General features: G+C 52.2%; 1 protein-coding gene across 1 annotated transcript in view; it reads left to right on the forward strand.

Moving 5' to 3' along the window:
• LOC144769274 (ubiquitin-conjugating enzyme E2 D2) overlaps positions 1 to 20,669 on the forward strand; it is a 311,568-nt gene that overhangs the window by 231,750 nt on the left and 59,149 nt on the right. Inside the window, exon 6 of the mRNA XM_078653332.1 lies at positions 19,403 to 19,496. Coding sequence (XP_078509458.1) covers positions 19,403 to 19,496 — 94 coding nt within the window. The remainder of the gene's footprint in view (positions 1 to 19,402; positions 19,497 to 20,669) is intronic.

Here is a 20,669-nt window from a genome sequence, read left to right on the forward strand (position 1 = left end):
TGCACTTCAAGTTTGTAGATCTATTGTAACAGAACAGGTAATGTTCTTACTGATGGATGTTAGAAAGCTGGATATTCCTCAACCTGAAGCGCTTGTTTCCCTAGGTGATCATATATTGCTATTTTCTTCTTAGCTGTTTGTGTTTTTGAGGCATATATTATGAATGGAACGTCTTAATATGCTTGACTTTTTAGAATGAATTTTGAAATTTCTATAATGGTAGAGCGTTATGTTGGTTTTGCAGCGTGAATCTTTCTGGATTCACTATGCTGTGCATTATTCCGCGGTCTTGTGGTTGGGTCCGGATTCGTAGTCTTTTCTTTGTTTTTTTTTTTGTTTTTTTCTCTGCCCAGGTGGGCGTCGGCGTCACACCCCCTTTGGGTGTATTTCCGGTGACGTCGGCATGCTTCCTGCGGAAGCTCCCACTCTTGGGCGCCATCTTCAGATTCTTTTTTTCCGCGGTCGGGTCTGGATCGTTCCCGTTTGGGCTCCAGACATTTTTGGAGAAAGAAGAAAGAAAATACAGAAAAGACGAGGAGAAGTCATCTGAAGACTCCAGGGGACTTCACCGACGAAAGACAAGCAAAGATAAGGCGTTTTCCATCCAGATCTTCGACGAACGTCGACGAACACGCGACCAGAGAGGCCCTGGACGCTCGAGGATGGACAACACGCCGTTCAAGTTCTGCCGGAACTGCCACCACAAGTACGCGCAGAAAGACCAGCACCCGGTATGCAACCTTTGCCTACCGGTGGACCACGAAAGCGGAGACTGCAACGCCTGTTCCGCCTTCACCCCGAAGACCCTTCGTGTGAGAGAGAGGCAGAGGGTAGCACACGCCACCCTGCAGGGGAAGGCCCCGACCCCGTCGCTCTACGAGCTGGGGATGTCCTCCGAGGAAGAAGACAACGCTGCCGCCGAAGACGACTGCTACACGGTCGTAGAGACCGATTACACGAAGACTTCTGACAAGGTAGGAGACTCTTCGGCCCCCAAGAACCCGAGAGACTCTGAGTCTCGAAAAATCGAGGGCAAGACCCCGAAAGCGCCGACGCCAAAAAAGGCGGCGTCCGCGACTACTCCCAGGCCCAGCGGATCCTCAGAGAAGGAGTCCCCGGCGCCGAGAGCTGCTGATCAGCAGAAGACGTCGAAAATCGTCCCCGAAAAGGATCGATCGACGAGGGAGAAAGACCCGAAACTGTCGACGACGACCAGAGACCCGATATCCGGTTCGACGTCGAAAACTTCGACTCTGAGAGGCACGGCGACGAGCCATCCGTCGAAGAGACCGGCGGAACCATCCGACGCGGAACACGCGGCCGAGATGGAAAAGAAAAGAAGGCGCCTCGAGGCAGAAATGGAGAACTTCATGCAGCGGAAAAAAGATTTCGACGCAAGGATGAAGGCCTTCACGATCCCTCAGAAGACCAAGCCACCAGTGCTGGAGGCGGTCGAGGAGGAAGAAGAGGAGGTCGCCGAAGTCACCGAGCAAGACCGGGACGTCGAGGTGTTCGACGACCAGGAGGAGTACGAGAATCCCCACGAGAGCTACAGCTATGGGGAGGAAGATGAGGGCAGGACAGACACAGAGTCGGCGCCCTATGACCTTCAGGATGTGGATTACATCGATGTCGAGACCGACAGCCCGGAGGAGGTGGTCGACACCTACCCCTCGAGGCCCTCGCCGCCGGACGACATCGGGGCCTACAACGCGGTGATACAATCTGCCGCAGCAGCTTTCAAGCTCAAGCTCGACGAAGAGAAGCAGAAAGCAGACTTTCTTCTGGAAACATTGCTCCCAACACAAACGAGGAGCCAGTTCCTCCCGATGCTCGAGAGCGTCTTGGCTCAGGGGAAGGAAGCTTTCAGGGAGCCCGCAACATGCAAGGCAGTGACTCCCAGAACTGAGAAGAAGTACAAGCATGCCGCAAAGGACCCGGCCTACATTCAGGGCACGGTCTCCGCAGACTCCATTATCACGGCCACAGCAAGGAGGAGGGCTAACGTACCCACTACCTCGGGCCCGCCACCGGATAAGGAGAGCAAAAGGATGGATCTGGTGGGCAGAAGGATCGAACGGAATGCCGCGACCCACTGGCGCATGGCTAATTCCAACGCCCTGGTGAACAGACACATGTACCAAATCATGGAGGGACTGGGACAGTTGGTGAAGGACTTGCCCCAGGATGCCAAGCAGAAAGCCGAAAAGCTAATTGAAGAGGGGAAGAATGCTGCAAATTCTTGCCTTAAGACGGCTCTGGATGGGGCAGACACGGCCAGCAGGCTCATGATGATGGGCGTCACGGAAAGGAGACACGCCTGGCTCAGGATATCCGGTTTCAAACCGGAGGTGCAACACAGCATCCTGAACACCCCGTTCAACGGCAGTACGCTTTTCGGACAAACAGTTGATGAGCAACTCAGCCAACTTAAGAAGGATAACGAAACAGCAAGATCCATGGGAGCATTGCAGTTCAGAGGGAACAAGAGGGGCACCCCGTCACGGAGGCCTGGCGGGAGAGGTGGAAACCAGCCAGGTACTTCACACCAGGCTTTCCAGCAAACGCACCAGGCAGACTCGCAGGGTCAGCAGGGCCATCAGAAACAGCCCTGGCAGTACCAACAAAGAGGCCAGTCCTTTCGAGGGAGAAATGGACGAGGACAAAATAGAAGAGGGGGCCAGCAGCCCACCTCCAAGTGACTTCGAAAAAACCCGTGTGCCCACCCACAAAAAAGATCCCGGGGGCAGCACGTACAGATGGGTCAAGACAAACTAGACACCCACGACCACAGGACACCAGTGGGAGGGAGATTAAGATTCCACCTCCAGGAGTGGAGAGGAATCACATCAGACAAATGGATCCTCAACATTATCCAATTCGGATACTGCATAGAGTTGGAGGCGAGGCCAACAAGCAGAAAACCAAGAAGAAAGCCGCTAGCAAGCAAGCAGCTGCAGTGCCTTCAGGAAGAAGCAAAAGAACTCCTGCGGAAGCAGGCCATAGAAAGGGTACCCTTCAAAGAAAGAAACACAGGAGTATACTCAACATACTTCCTGGTACCAAAAGTAGACGAGACAATGAGGCCCATTCTCGATTTACGGTTCGTGAACCGATTCATAAGAACGCAAAAATTCAAAATGACCTCCCTGCAAGAGGTGCTCCCACAGTTGCAGACCGGGGACTTCATGGTCACTATAGACCTCAAAGACGCATACCTGCACATCCCAATGAACAGGAAGCACAAGCACATGCTCAGGTTCACCGTCGGAGAAAGCCACTACCAGTTCACGACACTGGCCTTCGGTCTAAAATCGGCACCAAGAGTTTTCACAAAGTGCCTCGCAGCAGTCGCGGCGCACCTAAGAAGGCAGGGGATACATGTATACCCTTACCTGGACGACTGGCTGGTGAAAGCAAACTCATACCAGAAATGCAAGCTGCACGCACATACAGTGACCAGCACGCTCATAAACCTGGGGTTCTCCATCCATTGGAAGAAATCATCAATGGAGCCGGAACAAGTGAAGATCTTCCTGGGAGCACAGATCAACACCTTACAGGGCAAGGTGTTCCCCAGCGAGAAGAGGGCGAGGGCGCTGGTGAAGGAAACTCGCCTCTACCGGAAGGGACAAGCTCGGACAGTGAGGACGGCGAGCAAGATCATGGGGATGATGGCATCATGCATCCACCTGGTACCGAATGTACGACTCCACATGAGACCCATTCAAGAATGGCTACAGGAGCAATGGTCACAAGCTACAGGCAGTTGGGAGGATCTAGTGGTTGTAACGCACGCAGTGCAGAAGGAGATGACATGGTGGACCATGGAGAACATAGCAAGGGGAAAGCCTCTAACGCCCCCAACGCCAACAGTGACCATCACCACAGACGCATCCCTGAAGGGATGGGGCGCTCACATGGAGGAGCTCAAGGTGAGGGGACTGTGGACACCGACGGATGCCACAAAGCACATCAATTACTTAGAATTGAAGACAATCTTCCTTGCACTGAAGGCCTTTCAAACAAGACTGTACAAGCACAAGGTATTGATACAAACAGACAACACCACTGCGATGTTCTACATCAACAAGCAGGGGGGCACACAGTCCGCACCGCTTTCAACGCTGGCGCAGGAGATATGGAGATGGGCCATCCCTCTCAAGATAGACCTGCTAGCCATACACCTACCAGGGAAGGACAACATACAAGCCGATTGGCTCAGCAGGCAGACATCGGCATCCCACGAGTGGGAGCTCAATGCTCAGGAGACAAGATACCTGTTCGACAGGTGGGGGACACCATCGGTGGACCTGTTTGCCACACGCCAGAATGCAAAATGCCAAAACTTCGCATCCAGGCAGCCCGAGGAGGGGACACTGGGGAATGCCCTATGGATAGATTGGTCAAGGACATTTGCCTACGCCTTTCCCCCGATACCACTGATGCACAGAGTACTGAGCAAATGCAGAGCGAGCAACATGACACTGATACTGGTCGCACCGCAGTGGGCGAGGCAGACCTGGTACTCGCAGATCATGGAGATGACACAGTGTGCACCCCACAGATTCAGCAGGAGGAAAGATCTACTGTCCATGCAGAAAGGAGAGGTACTGCATCCAGAGCCAGAGAGCATGAGCCTAGTAGCGTGGCTCCTGAGGACATAGAGTTCGCACATTTGAGACTACCAGTAAGCACCCTGAGGGTACTTCGGGAGGCACGAAGGCCCAGCACTCGAAAGTGCTACGTTGCGAAATGGAAAAGATTCACAATATGGTGCAGACAGGAAAGACTCCACAATAAGATGAAGAGGGACTCCACAGTGCTAAGGTACCTGACGCACTTACTGGAGAAGAACCTTAGCTCATCCTCGTTAAGAGTTCACTTGGCAGCGATAGTAGCCTACACAAGGGGAGAAACGTGCAGGAGCTTCTTCACATCACAGGTGGTGAAGAGATTCCTAGAAGGAGCGAAAAGGATCGCACCACCCAAGCGGGTGCCGCCACCTGCATGGAACTTGAACACAGTCCTAACGGAACTCATGAAAGAGCCCTTTGAACCACTTCACAAGGCCTCCCTAAAGATGCTAACTATGAAAACAGCCTTCCTGGTTGCGATAACGTCCTTACGCAGAGTAAGCGAGCTTCAAGCGCTGACGCTACAAGAACCATACATACAAATACACAACGATAGAGTTGTGATGAGGACTGACCCACACTTCATGCCGAAGGTGGTATCCAATTTTCACATGAACCAGTCGATACAGATACCGAGTTTTTTCCAAAAACCCACAACCAGCGCAGAGAGAGCTCTGCACACCCTGGACGCCAGAAGGGCAGTCATGCACTACATTGAAAGGACAAAGGGGCACAGGAAAACGAAACAGTTTTTTGTGTCCTTCGCAAACAGCTTCATGGGCAAAGCAGTAACCAAAAGGACCATTGCACGATGGATCGCACAAACAATCCAACTCTGCCACAAACGGGCAGGACAGGAACTGGCTGAGGGGACGCGTGCCCACTCCACCAGGAAGAAGGGCGCTACAATAGCCTTCCTGGCTAACACACCCATAGAGGACATATGCCTGGCGGCAACATGGGCTTCGGTGCACACGTTCACGAAGCACTACTGTGTGGACATACAAATGAACAAGGAAGCTCAAGTGGGACAGAAGGTGCTACGGCACATATTCAACACCCAACGCTCATCTTCCACCCAGCCGCCACAGAGATGAGAAACCGCTACAAAATCTATGCACAGCATAGTGAATCCAGAAAGATTCACGCTGCAAAACGAATAGTTTTCTTACCTGTCGGTGTAGTTTTGCAGCTTGAAGATCTTTCTGGATTCACTAGCGAACCCACCCACCTCCGCCAGAAAGATGAGGCTGGAGAGAGAAGAGGTGGTTAACTAAAGAATAGACTTTGAAAGTACAAAGCGGTAAATACAAACTAAGATGAACATTGCCATTACTTCGGAAACGAAAGAAACACGGAAAAAAAGAACCCGAAGATGGCGCCCAAGAGTGGGAGCTTCCGCAGGAAGCATGCCGACGTCACCGGAAATACACCCAAAGGGGGTGTGACGCCGACGCCCACCTGGGCAGAGAAAAAAAAAAAAAAAAAAACAAAGAAAAGACTACGAATCCGGACCCAACCACAAGACCGCGGAATAATGCACAGCATAGTGAATCCAGAAAGATCTTCAAGCTGCAAAACTACACCGACAGGTAAGAAAACTATTCGTTCTTACTCTATCCAATTCCTAAAGTTGATATCTGAAAGAAACAGTCAGTTATAGATTCCTTACCTTAGAATTACCCTCAGGCGTCAGACTGGATCCTGAAAATGTTTCGTGAGCAGTACTCCTGCATGCTGGAAGGTGGCACCGGTCAACTTCGCATCGTGGTCACCGAGATGACATCGCGGTAGCTATGTAGACGCTGCCCTTGAGCGCTGACGTCAGTTTTCTTTTTCCTCACCAGCAAGCGCAGATCCGAAGAGAGCTGTACCTCCAGTCACTTTTTGACTGACTTTTTCTCAACTTTTGTCGACCTAGTTTTTTGAGTTCATAGACTACTGGTGCATGAGGGATGCCTCTACTGCCTGGAGCGCGACAACGACCCCAAGCCGTGCTCGGACTGCTGGACCATGGCCCCGAAGTCTTTGCCGGAGCGGGCCCGAAAGGTACTCGAGGCCTGGCAGTCTGCTCGGCATCGCTCGAGGTCCCGGTCGCGTAGGAGGTTGAGGGACCGGTCGCGGAGCCGCCACCATTCTTCATCCAAGTCTTCGCACTCTGGGTCAGGTAAGTCGAAGCACAAGAAGAGGTCGAAGAAGCATAGTCGCTCTTAAACTGCTCCTTGGCCGATGCGACGAGGGATGTGGGTGGTGCACCTCCCACGTTCGGAGCCCGAAGGATCAGCTCCGGGTCCCCTTCCTGGGACCGGGGGCAACCCCTGACCAGCTTTGTCAATTTTTACAAAGTGATGCATGCCATTTTTGGGCAACCCGACTCCGCCGGCGTGCCATCAGGCCCCGCGGACTCAGCTGGGGGCACTGAGCCTTAGCCAGCTGCTTCGGACTCGGTGCTGCAGGGTCCCCTTGGATCCAGGCCTGGATCAGCGCCGGTTGACCTTATTACGCCTCTCTCGGCTCTAATTCCACCGGCACCACGTCGTAGCCAGCGTCCACTGTGTTCCCCCAGCCGACTTTGACCCCGGCTCCTCCTCTAGGTAGACACGAGGGTTCCGGCGCCGATGGGTACTTTTGTACTCCTGATCTACCCTGGCTCTTTGAGAACAGATTGTCAGCCAGAGGAGGGTAAGGATGACTGGGAGGGGTCTGGGGACCCTTTAACCAACTAGTTAGGTTCTCATCCGGACTGGAGAGAGGAACTGGAGGATGCCAGTGGTCTGGATACCTCCTCAGACCTTAGCATGTTGTCTCCTACTGTGGCTACGGAGGAGGTGGCGTCATACGCAGTGGTGTTGCGTAGGGTGTCCGAGGCTCTCCACCTCAAGCTACCTACGGTGGCAGTCAAGACTAACCTTCTGACAGAGGTGCTTCAACCGGCAGCAAGCTCTGCAGAGCCCCTGCTGTCATTTAATGAAGCCCTCACGGACGTCCTTTTGGTCCCAACACAGGGGCTCCTGTGGACAGGATGATTGCCTGACGCCACCGCCCAGGCAACCCCACTTTCCTCTCCCAACACGCCACTCCTGGGAGCTTGGTGGTCCAAGCCTCCACATCCAAAGGCGCGGTCTGTTAGGCTGTTACACCCACTCTGTGTGGGATACGGTAGCGCAGGTGTTGCCCCAGTGCCCGGAGGATGCCCGGGCCGTGCTCTCCTGTGCAGTCGCCGAGTGGAGAGACTCGGTTTACTAACCGCTGTGGACTGGATACTGCCAACTCACTAGGCAGGATGATTTTTCACGTTGGTAACCCTTTGACGATACACCTGGTTGAGGTTGACTGGTTTTTGATGGGATGTCCTATCCACTCTTATGGACATGCCCTTTGATGGGCGTCGCCTTTTCGGCGACAAGGCAGACAACGCACTAGAGCGCTTTAAGAACTCTTGAGCTACGGCCAGGTCTTTGGGCCTCTCCACCACCCGCCCTGCTCAGTAGCCACAAAAGGCAGACTGAAGTGGTGCCCCGCCACGTGCCACCGAGAGCCACAGGCTGGCGCAAGCTGTTCAGCCTCTGCGCGGCAGGGGACGTGGGAACCAGCGTTGTGGTTCTGGGGGCCAGCCCCCTCTGCAGCAGCCTCCAATCCCTCCTAGTATGACCTTTCAGGGCCACCAAACGCCAGTGGGCGGCAGGATTCGCTATCACCTTCCCCACTGGTGCATCATCAAGTTCGAACAGGTGGGTTTTGCAGATAGTCCGAAGGGGCTACTCCCTCCCCTTTGAGACTGCCCCTCCATCCATGCCACCTCAGTACCATTGCATGTCGGAGGATCATCTGGCCCTTCTCTAACACGAAGTTTCGGCACTCTTATCCAAGGGAGCCATTAAGTGCGTTCCTGTCTCAGAAGTAGGTTGTGGTTGCTATTCCCACTACTTTCTGGTGCCCAAGAAGGACAAAGGTCTGCGTCCTATCTTGGATCTCAAGAACGTCAACCGCTTCCTCCGGAAGAAAAGTTCAAAATGTTGATGCTCGCTCAGGTCCTGTCTGCCTTCGACACTGGATGGTAGCGTTGGACTTGCAGAACGCTTACCTTCACATCACCGTCTTACCGGCGCAACCTGCAGTTCACGGTAGGCCACGAGCATTTTCAGTTTACTGTGCTCCCCTTTGGCCTCACCAGTGCCCCTCGGGTGTTCACGAAAGTGATGGCTATGGTCGCACCTCATCTGCGCAGATCAGAGGTTCCAGTCTTCCCTATCTCGACGACTGGCTGTTAAAGGCGAGCTCACCTCCAGACTACGGCTGACCACCTGCATTTGCTGGGGTTTTACATCAACGTGCCGAAGTCACACCTGACTCCCTCTCAAAAGCTCCTCTTCATCACAGTGGCTTTGCAGCGTGAATGTTTCTGGATTCATTATGCTGTGCATTATTCTGCCATCTAGTTGTTGGGTCCGGAATTGTAGTATTCATTTAAAAAAAAAAATTGTTTGTGGCCCTGGTGTGCGTCGGCATACCACCATTTGGTGTCCTCCGTGACGTCGACACGCTTCCAACGGAAGCTCCCACCTTTGGTCACCATCTTCAGATTTTTTCTGTCGTTGGGTCTGGATCAACAGTGAACTTTAGAGAGAAGAATCAACGAAAAATCGGAAAAGCATCAGAATATATCACTGGAGAAGACACTGGAGATCAAGTAAGGACGGAAGTCGACGACAGAAGATGGAACATCGAAGAATTCAACATTTCTACAGAGAAAGCGCATACAGGGGGCTTCCTGGGCGTGGTGATGGACGAAACTGTTTAAATTCTGCGCAAACTGCCACCACAAGTACGCGCAAAAGGATTAACACCCGGTTTGTAATCTCTGCCCGTCACTCGACCATCGAAGCGAAGACTGCTACGCCTGTTAAGCCTTAACCCTGAAGACCCTCCGAGTAAAGGAGAGGCAAGGAAGAGCAAACTACAACATGTAGGGGCAGGGGACACCCCCACCGCTCCGAGATTTGGGACTCTCCAGCAGAGAGGAAGACCACATCGCCGAGGGACCAGAGGACGCCATAGTCGCCATGGTCGAAAAGAAAACGTCAAAGGAGGTATGAGTTGTTGTATCCTAAACACTCTTCGAGACTCGCAAAGGCGAATCAGAGTTCTCGAAAGGAGCAGGGCCGTCAAAACACTCTACGTTGACAACTGCATCCAGGACAAGCAGCCCGTCCGTTCCTCTGAGAAGGACTCCCAGACGGCAAAATCCCAAGTCAAGGAAAAGGTGCCGAAGAGCAGCCATGAAAAAGAGGCCTCTACGTCGAAAACTGAAGGCCTGAAAGCTGTTTCGACGCCGACAACTGTGAAGAGGAAAGCCGAAACCCTCGAAGCCGAACATGCGGCCGAGATGGAAAAGAAAAGGCTCGAGGCCGAGATGGCAAACATCTTGCAACACAAGAAAGACTTTGACGAAAAAATTAAATTCTACTGCATTCTGTCAAAAGCCACGGCCGAAGCAGAAAGTTGCATCTAGGATTTCCAACCGCCGACCACACTGGAACCTGGAGAAGAACAGGAAGACTAAGACCTGTACTAAGACGACGCCGAAGGGGAGGAAGACTAGCAAACTTACCAGGGCTCGACGTCTTCGGAGGCTCAGGACTTGCAGTGGCAAGATCTCGACGCCGAATCCCCGGAAGCGGGTGTAGAATTATATCCGTCGAGGTCTTCACCGCCGGACGACATAGGGATCTACAACCAAGTCATCAAAAGAGCTGCAGACACATATGGAGTGCAGATAGAGGAAGAAAAAAACCCCAGTCTTGCTTCCTTTTGGAGACCTTGTTGCCATCCCAGACGAGAAGCCAGTTCCTGCCCATGCTCTCAAGTGTTCTGGACCAGGGGAAGGAGGCATTCAAGGAGCCTGCTATGTGTAGAGCAGTACTCCACGAGCAAGAAATATAAACATTCATCAAAAGACCCCATGTACATTAGGGGATAAGTCCCAGCCGACTCAATCACATCCATGGCTAGAAAGAGAGCAAATATACCCACGAACTCTGGCCCACCACCAGACAAAGAGCAAGAGGATGGACCTGATGGGTAGAAAGATGGAAAGGAGTGCGGCAATGCAATGGCGCATCGCCAATTCCAATGCACTCATCAACAGGCACGCATACCAGCACTGGGAAGAAGTAGGCGTACTCTTCGAGCTCGTACCAGAGCAATACCAGAGAAGGCAAGCCACCTGGTAGGAGAGGGGGAAACACATGACAAATACATGTCTGAAGTCTGACCTAGACGCAGCGGAGACATCAAGCAGGCAGATGATGCTGGGGATCACAGAAAGGAGGCATGCCTGGCTAAGGGTATCGGGTTTCAAGAATGAAGTTCAAAACAACATTTCAACACACCCTTCAATGGGGAATAACTGTTCGGCGTGCAAGTTGATGACAAATTGACAAATTGAACCAACTGAAAAAAGATAGCGAAACAGCAAGGTCCATGGGTTCACTGCAGTTCCGAGGTATGAGAAGGGGGACCCCATCAAGGAGGCCAACAGGCAGAGGAAGCCACCAACCTGTGGCACCACACCAAACCTTCCAACAAGGTTATCAAGGAAGTAGCCAGGGACAGCAACAGCAGAACTGGCCGTACCAGCCCCGAGGACAATCTTTTCGAGGGTGCGGACGAGGAAGGGGTAACGGGCAGAGAGGGAGCCAGCCTCCCTCATCAGAGTGACTCTAGAGCAAAACGAACGCACACCTGGCCAAGACCTCAGGGGATGCGGAAAGAGTCAAGGCAAGGACCAAGAACACCAAGACCTTCAACAGTTCCTTCAACAGTTCCTCCCAACACACAACACCAGGTGGAGGCAGAATAAGACACTTCCTCCAGTAGTGGAGGGAAATAACATCAGACAAATGGATACTAAATACATACAAAACGGGTACTGTATAGACCTGGAAAAGCCACCTTCGAACAGAAAGCTAAGGGTCAGAGTGCTCTCAGCAAAGGAGCGTTCACACTTGCTACAGGAAGCAAAAGAACTGTTAAAGAAAAGAAAATACCCCCTTGTTCTGTTTGTGTGGTACTATGTCTTATAGTACCACACAAACACAACCCAGTTTCGGGTCTATCCTCCCGAACAGCGAGTCCATGATATTCGGGCTATGATTCCGATCTTTCAGCCTCTATCCCGGCTTTCAGTCAGGATGACCCTCAAGCTACTGGGAGGAACCTGTCTGATTGCGTCCAGCTCTCAGAGGGCCAATATTGGGTCAACGGCAGAGCCCTCTCACTTCCTCAACCAGAGTTCCGTGGTGACCGATGCATCACATCTGGAATGGGGCGGCCACATGGGGGCGGGAGAGGGGGGAGATCAGAGGCCTATGGTCTCCGGCGGAATCCGGGCTCCATATAAACCTTCTGGAGCTTTGAGCGATTCGTCTTGCACTCCAAGCATTCCTTCCCTCTGTCTGGGGAAGAGTAGTGCCGTTGTTCACGGACCACATCACTGCCATGTGGTCCCTTGGACCCTATGTCAGGAGGGCCTCTGGACATGGCTGGAACATCAGGGCTTATCCCTGGTGGTTCAACACCTGGCAGGTTCTCTGAACGCCAGGGCGGACAAACTCAGCCGCAGCTAATGATGAATTCATCACTCTGAGGTGGTGCATGGTCTCTTTCAGCATGGGGAGAGCCTTAGTTAGATTTATTCGCCACCGAAGAGAACGTGCAATGTCAGCAGTTCTGCGCGTTGGAATTTCCAAGGCGGCACTTGCTATGCGACTCTTTTAGTCGCAAGTGGAGTTGCGGTCTTCTATAAACCTTTCCGACTATAGCACTTCTGCCCAGAGTGCTGACGGAGATCAAGCGCGAGGGGGGCAAAGTCATTCTGGTGGCTCCGAATTGGGCACAAAGAGTCTGGTATCCTGAGCTGCTTAACATGGCCAACGATCCTCCGATCCAACAGCCTCTATGGGAGGGTCTTCTGTTGCAGCAGCAGGGGGCGGCCCTCCACCCGAACCTGTCCAGCCTCCACCTCCTTGCGTGGAGATTGAGCGGCGGCAGTTGATATCGTTTGACCTGCCTCCCGAAGTGTGCGATGTTATCTTGGCAGTCAGTTGTCCCTTCACTAAGACGGTATACGCCTGTTGATGGAACAAATTTGTGGCATGGTGCACAGCAAAGGCTGTGGATCCCCTTTCCGCCCCTCTTTCTGCGGTTCTCTTGTTCGTCCTTTCTTTGGCCCATCAGTGCTCTGCTCTGAGCACTCTAAAGGGCTACCTCTCTGGTATTTAAGCCTTCCTTAGGCTTCCTGATCAGCCTTCTCTTTTCAAGTCCCCTCTTGTAAATAGATTTCTTAAGGGCATTACTTATCTCTTTCCTCCTGTTCCCTTCGTAGTGCCCCAGTGGAATTTGAACTTGGTTCCTACGTATCTTATATGAGCTCCCTTTGAGCCGCTGCATAACTGTCCTCTAAGACTTCTCAGTTTGAAAACTGCATTTCTGGTGGCCATCACCTCTGCACGCAGGGTGAGTTAGGTACAAGCTCTTTCTTCCAAACCTCCCTTTCTGGCTGTCCATCCGGACAATGTCCTCCTTAGAACTAGACCTTCCTTTATTCCCAAGGTGGTTACTTCTTTCCACATTGGTCAAACCATCACTTGGCCCACCTTCTTTCCGCATCCTTCGAAAGAGGAAGAGAGGCTCCACCGTCTGGATCCAAAACGTGCGCTTTCCTTCTACTTGGATCGCACCAAACAATTCCGGCTGGACGACCAACTCTTTGTTGGTTACTTGGGTCCTAAAAAAGGTTGGGCTGTGCACAAATTTACCATCTCCAGGTGGATCGTTCTGTGCATCAAAGCCTGCTATTCTTTTGCAAAGAAGGAGCCTCCGGTGGGGCTGCGTGCCCATTCCACCAGGGCGACGGCAGCTACTACTGCTTTAGGACGAGGAGACCCCCTAAATAACATCTGTCAGGCAGCTACGTGGGCATCGCTGCTCACGTTCACCAAACACTACTGCCTGGACAGCCAAGTCCAGAGAGATGGCTTCTTTGGCCGTCCAGGACTTTCTGGTGTGAACTTAGTTCGCAGACCCACCTCCGGGGTTGGTATTGCTGGGGTATCTATTCTAAGGTAAGGAATCTAAAACTGTTTCTTTCAGATGAGCAAGTCACTTACCTTCGGTAACCATATATCTGTAAGACACATAGGTTAATTATAGATTTGTTACCGCCCCACTCATCCTCCCGTTCTGTGAACTGACTGTAGGAAGGTGGATACCGGACTATGGTTGCCCCCAACTTTTTGCCTAGTGTTTTGCTGGTTTCTGACTTAGTTGGCCTGGGATCTTGCTATCCAGGACCCCAGGCTTCCTGCTCTCTCTGTTAAAATGGACTCCATGTACCCTAGGTACATATCTAATTGGATACTGAGTCACCTTATCAGTCCCTGTATAGTATACCTTAGGTATCCAGGGCATAGGTGTACCCAGGGCCTACCAGGAGCTGAAGCATGTATTATGCCACCCCTGGCTGGCCATCCAAAACTGACACAACTGGCTGCAAGACAGCTGGGGCAAGGTGGTGTAATCACCCTTTGCTTTAGATATAGTATACCTATATCTAACCCTAAAATGGACACATATATTCCTATCAGTCACTCCTATGGCAGGCCTTATCAATCCTGAAGGCAGAGTGCTTGGAATTATGTGAGATGGTGCTCTGGCATGAGCTGAGCCCGTTTGCAGCTTGCGGAACCAAGTCCAAATAGCTGTTCCATGATAACGCTATACCATATCCTCTTAAGTGCATTATAATCCTCGTGGTTAAATGCTAACTTTGGTATAGCATTATCAAAACATGTCAAGTAAGGTGTCATACGAATTGGAATACTAACCCCTCGCCAATTCTGGCGACGGGGTTAGCATTCCACCCTTCTAGAGGGACACGACATGTATGTAACTGTGAACCCCGGTTAAAGTCAGACACAGCCTCGGCTCCACAAAATGGATGCTGCCACCGAGACACAAGTCTGCCCTCCTGCTGCTGGGAGTCCTTCCAGCAACGGAGGCATGGACAAAGGGTTTCCTGTCAGGGGCGGTGCCAGCACCATCCCAGACAGGATTTTGTGTATCCCAGGTAGGCAGGGCTGAAAGGAAGGTGACTGCAAGTGGCACCCTGGTGCTCACTGTGCATATGCCGGCTCAAACCAGTTCCTGGGGCACACCAGCCCCTGAGCTGGGGAGAGACCGGACAAAGGAGGGGGGTGTAACGAAGAAGCTGGAACAAGATCACAGCCGACCAGCTCGCCGCTTCCTTGAGCCAGCACCCTCCCACCAGCTCAGTGAACCCCAGCCGGGCCGCCAACAACCTCACGAAGTGGATCAGCAACTGCGCGGACGAACTCGCCCCACTGAGGACCCCGCCCAGCAGACCCGGCAGCAAGAAGGCCCCATGGTTCACCGACGAACTCACGAGCTCCAAGAAGAACTGCCGAGCCCTCGAGAAAGCCTGGAGAAGGGAGCCAACACCGGACAACATGACCACCCTCAAGCTCGCCACCCGGAAACACCACCAACTGATCCGCGCCACCAAGAAAACTGCACTCAAGGACCGGCTGGACAACAACGCACACAACTGCAAGGAACTCTTCAACATCGTGAAAGAGCTCTCCAACCCCAACGCCGGAAGCAACGACATCACCCCATCGCAAGACCTCTGCAACTCCCTCGCCTCCTACTTCCACAACAAGATCGCGGACATACACAACAGCTTCAGCACTCAACCGACGCACGCCACGACCGAACCACCGCCCCCCACCACCACCCTCCGCGCCTGGACTCCGATCAGCACCGAAGACACCGTCCGCACGATGAACTCCATCCACTCCGGATCTCCGACCGACCCCTGCCCTCACCACGTCTTCAACAAGGCCGACGCTGTCATCGCACCCCACCTGCGGGACATCATCAACACCTCCTTCGACACCGCCACCTTCCCGGAGAGCTGGAAGCACGCCGAACTCAGCGCTCTACTAAAGAAACCAACAGCGGACCCCACCGAACTCAAGAATTACCGCCCCATCTCGCTCCTCCCGTTTCCAGCCAAAGTCATCAAGAAGACCGTCAACAAACAGCTGGCCGCCTTCCTCGAGACAAATGGATCCCTCGACCCCTCACAGTCTGGCTTCTGAGCCAACCACAGCACCGAGACCGCCCTCATCGCTGCCACCGATGACATCCGAGCCCTGATGGACAACGGAGAAACAGCAGCCCTCATCCTCCTAGACCTCTCCGCGGCATTCGACACTGTCTGCCACCGCACCCTTGTGCAGCGCCTCAGCAACGTCGGAATCCAAGAGAAGGCACTGGAATGGATCATCTCCTTCCTCGACGGAAGAACACAGAGAGTCCGCCTACCACCGTACAAGTCAGAGGCCACCGAAGTCATCTGCGGCGTCCCTCAAGGATCCTCGCTGAGCCCCACCCTCTTCAACGTCTACATGAGCCCCCTCGCGGCCATCGCACACCAACACAACCTCAACATCATCTCCTACCCTGACGACACCCAGCTGATCCTCTCCCTGACCAACGACCCCGCCGCCGCCAGAGCCAACCTTCACGAAGGGATGAAAGACGTAGCCGAGTGGATGACGACCAGCCGCCTGAAACTGAACTCGGACAAGACGGAAGTCCTCATCCTGGGCTCCTCGCCCTCCGCCTGGGACGACTCCTGGTGGCCCCCCGCCCTGGGCACCGCTCCCAAACCAACAGACCACGCACGCAACCTGGGCTTCATCCTGGACTCCTCCCTCTCCATGACCAGACAAGTCAACGCTGTCTCCTCGTCGTGCTTCAACATCCTGCGCATGCTACGGAAGATCTTCCGGTGGATCCCCACCGAGACCAGGAAGACGGTCACCCAGGCCCTCGTCACCAGCCGACTGGTCTACGGCAACGCCCTCTACGCCGGAACCACCGCCAAGCTCCAGAAGAGACTCCAGCGGATCCAGAACACCTCAGCCAGACTCATCCTCGACATCCCACGACACAGCCACATCTCCGGACATCTGAGAGACCTGCATTGGCTCCCCATCAACAAGAGAATCACCTTCCGTCTCCTCACCCACGCACACAAAGCCCTACACGATCAAGGCCCGAGCTACCTCAACAACCGCATCAACTTCTACGCTCCCAAACGCCATCTCCGATCAACCAGTCACGCCCTCGCCGCCGTCCCCCGCATCCGAAGAACGACAACAGGAGGAAGGTCCTTCTCCTACTTGGCCGCCAAGACCTGGAACTCCCTCCCTCCCGACCTGCGCCTGACCCAAGACCACCTCTCCTTCAGGAAGAAGCTCAAGACCTGGCTGTTCGAGCAGTAGCAGCACCCCCCCCCCCCCCCCCAAGCGCCTTGAGACCCTCCGGGTAAGTAGTGCGCTCTATAAATGTCTATGATTGATTGATTAACCACCCCCCTCCTAGTCCCACCCATAGGGCAGGACTTAGTCGCGTGCCAGCCCCTTTTCTTAGGATAAAGGTAGGAGCAGGCCCCCTTCCCAAATGAGATAATCTTCAATCTTGAAACTACTTTCCACGAAAGGAACTCTTGACTCTTCTGAAGACTCTCCCTTGTGGCTAAGGAGTAGCCACCCTGCACCAGCAGGCACCATCGAAGCTCTTGCGGGTTGCTGTAAGTCCATCCTCCGGATCAAGACTGCCCAGCTCGACGAGACCCGGATTCCCTGCCATCTCTGACCTCTACCTACATCATCCAGCCCAGCTGAGATTCGTGGGTGTGACGAGACCCGTGGGACCGGCCATCTTCAAGACCTGCACGACGCTTCACCAGCACGACCCCCGAGAGACCCTCGAGTAAGTGCATTGGGGTTTGAGAAGCCCTAACCCTAAGCAGCTCCAGCACCGAAGTCCAGCCCCCCAGCATCCACGAGATCTGCGTGGGGCCCTTCTGCTTCTTTGCTGCTTGCCACGTTGTCCGGTCGCTTGCCCGTTGGCTAGTGACCCTCTTGACGACGTACCACGACGTTTTCACCGCTGGTCTAGGTCCCCTAGACTGGCCCTTGCTTCTTGTCCAACAAGAAGTGTCCTGGACCCTCCTGGTACCCTCCAGACGCCATCTTGACTCCACCGCGTGGGCTTGCCTTTGCCAAGGTTTGTTGCTCAAATCCTGAGTCCAGCATCGCCGACAGCCGACAGCCTCGTGGGACAGCTCGCACCTCCAGCCTGGTCGCCGACAACTCCTCCTAGCCCGTGTGACTGCAGAGTCCAGCGTCGCCCACTCACCTGGTCGAGGTGACTTCATCCGGTGCCATCCTGGTGCCCACATAATCACTGGCTAGTGATTAAGAACTGAGTCCCCTCTGCTTTCAGGTCGTCTCCTTCACTGATCCAGCCTTGGATCACACCGAACATCTTCACTGGTCGCCTGCCAGCAACTTCTTCTTTCAGGCTCCATAGACTTCAACGAGGATTCCCGACGTCACTTGAACCCTATGCAGCCGCGGCCCCTGGGCTAGGTAACTTGAGTATCTCGGTACTCCAGCACAGGTTCACTATCCAAGTGTCCAGATCCTTTTTCGTTTTCAGTCTACCTAGTCGGATTCGTCCGGAAACAGTAACTTAAGAAACGCTAGTATCCATAGACTTCTTCCCGCATCCCGCGTGAGAGTGCACACTCTGCACCCGAACTCCCTAGACCTCCTGCTCGTAATCTTAAGGTTCAGTAGTGTAGTCCTAGCGATCCTGAAGCCTCTGGATCTTGTTACTTACCTGCTAGCATTTCGCATTCCACTTTTTGTGTATATGGTTTTTCGTGCCCCTCGGGCATTTGTGTAAATTGTGCAACTTGAAGTATTTTCATGAGTTTTGTGTTGTGCTTAGCTCCCTGACTCATAAAGAGTTCAGGGTAGACTTGTTATAAATAAATATCCTTTATTTTCATAACAACTTGTGTGGTGTCCTTTCACTTGGTGTTCAAGGGGTATATGTGATGGTAAAACAGCTGGCTTAACACGCCCTCCAGAGTTTAGCCTAAAGACTGCTCGTGTCCATGCTACTAGGATAGCTGGTCTCTAAGGTTGACTTACAACCAATCATCAATAAGGGTTGTTTGGTATGATACAAAGTGATCACTAGAATAGTGAGCACTATATATCAGGCCAACTTCTCACACTGACTTCCAGGGTTAAGGGCTTCCTTTCAGGGCCCTAGTTTTGTGCACCAGTGGTCAGTGTTTTGCATGGCTCTGCGCTTCTGGATTGATATGTTGTGTACGGAACTGACGTCTGCGCGCGAGGGCAGCACAGATGTAGCTACCGTGACATCATCCCGGCGACCACGACGCCTACTACGAACGTGGAGTCGACCAACACTACCTTTAGATGTGCTGTGGTACTGGTGTCTATAAACTTTCCGGGTCCAGTCTGACTCCTGGGGGTAATTCTAAAGTAAGGAATCTATAACTACCCTATGTTTCTAACAGAAATAGCGTTACCAAAGGTAAGTAACTTGTTTGTTTTGCAGTGTTTGATCCCTGTGTTATTCACACTAAGTGAACATAGTTGGCTCACAGGTTCCTGAATAAAATGGATTTATTGACTCTAATTGGGGTTTGCCAAAAGTCCAGGCCAACTCTGAGTGAATACTTGAGACATTGAAAGAAAATGTTATTCTGGCCTCTTTCTGGGGTTGATGGGAGAACTAGTTTGAAAACTGAAATGTACATTTGCAAGCTTACTGTTTTCTTTTCTCCCTAGTACTTTTGTCCATTTGTTCTCTGTTGTGTGATCCTAATCCCGATGATCCTTTAGTGCCTGAGATTGCACGAATCTACAAAACAGATAGGGAAAAGTGAGTATTATGACTATTGTGACACACACTAACGTTTGTTTATCCAACTATGTCTGTATAATAGATAATTTGAAAATAACTGTCAAATCCATTTTTTTCCTTCACATTTTGAAGTCTGTTTTTTTTTTTTTTGCAGAGTTTTATTTAGCGCGAACTAGAACCGAACCGAATCAGTTATCAGAGCGCTTTACATAGCACTTTACATAGCACCAGTTACGTTACATGAGGACACACTTTCATTTTAGGCACGGGGAGATTAAGTGATTTGCCCAGAATCACAGGGGGTTTTTGGCGTCGTTACCGAGACTCGAACCCAGATCCCCAGGTCCGAGGTCGAGCGCCTTAGCCGTTAGGCCAACTCCTCTCTATCTGTCTTCTATTGCCAGGTGGGGCTTGTAAGGGGGTGGGGGGGTTATCCACTACGCAGCAAAGTGAGTCTGGGCATAACTGAAATATAGCTCCAAATCTGGCACTTCAAAGCCGGCGGCATCGACGATACGAACTTTTTAACACACATTTGGGAAGGCAACATTCAAATCAGAATTTCTGGCTGTCAAAGCCATGCAATTTACAAAAAGAGAGAACATGAGTGATGGACATTCATGCAGATATTGAGGATCATAAATGCATATTTCATTTCCGTGCATCCTCAGCCAACGCTTTTCGCCCAACATGGGCTTCTTCAGGGCTGTAAATAATAGTAGACAATATAAACTAATATACCAATAATATATATACACGCTTTACACAACAACCTTTAGCTATGTATTTCAAAAACACTTAAAATTTTTAAAGCCATCAGCATCTACGCCGTTCATCAATCATCTATCCCTCATATGACAATTTACTAGATCCCAAACTAAGTATATTGAATACAACAATAGAATTCACATTGTGTATAGAATGGAAGACTGAGGTATTTTCGAAATCACTCTATTTATTCACTATGAGATTACTGAGATGAGATGAGAGGCCAGTCCAGAAACATAAGGAGCTTCAGCTCTCTACTGCTCATCCCGCCCAAATTGCGCAAGCTCAGAACTACAGCTAAATCTTTTGCTGGCAACGCTCCTAAAATCTGGAACTCCATTCCTCCCCACATCAGAACAATCTCTTAATTTTCAAAATTCAAGAGGCTCCTCAAAGACTTCTTCCTCGACCGTACTCGAGGGA

Source organism: Lissotriton helveticus, chromosome 7 (assembly GCF_964261635.1).
Source record: "Lissotriton helveticus chromosome 7, aLisHel1.1, whole genome shotgun sequence".
NCBI lineage: Eukaryota > Metazoa > Chordata > Amphibia > Caudata > Salamandridae > Lissotriton > Lissotriton helveticus.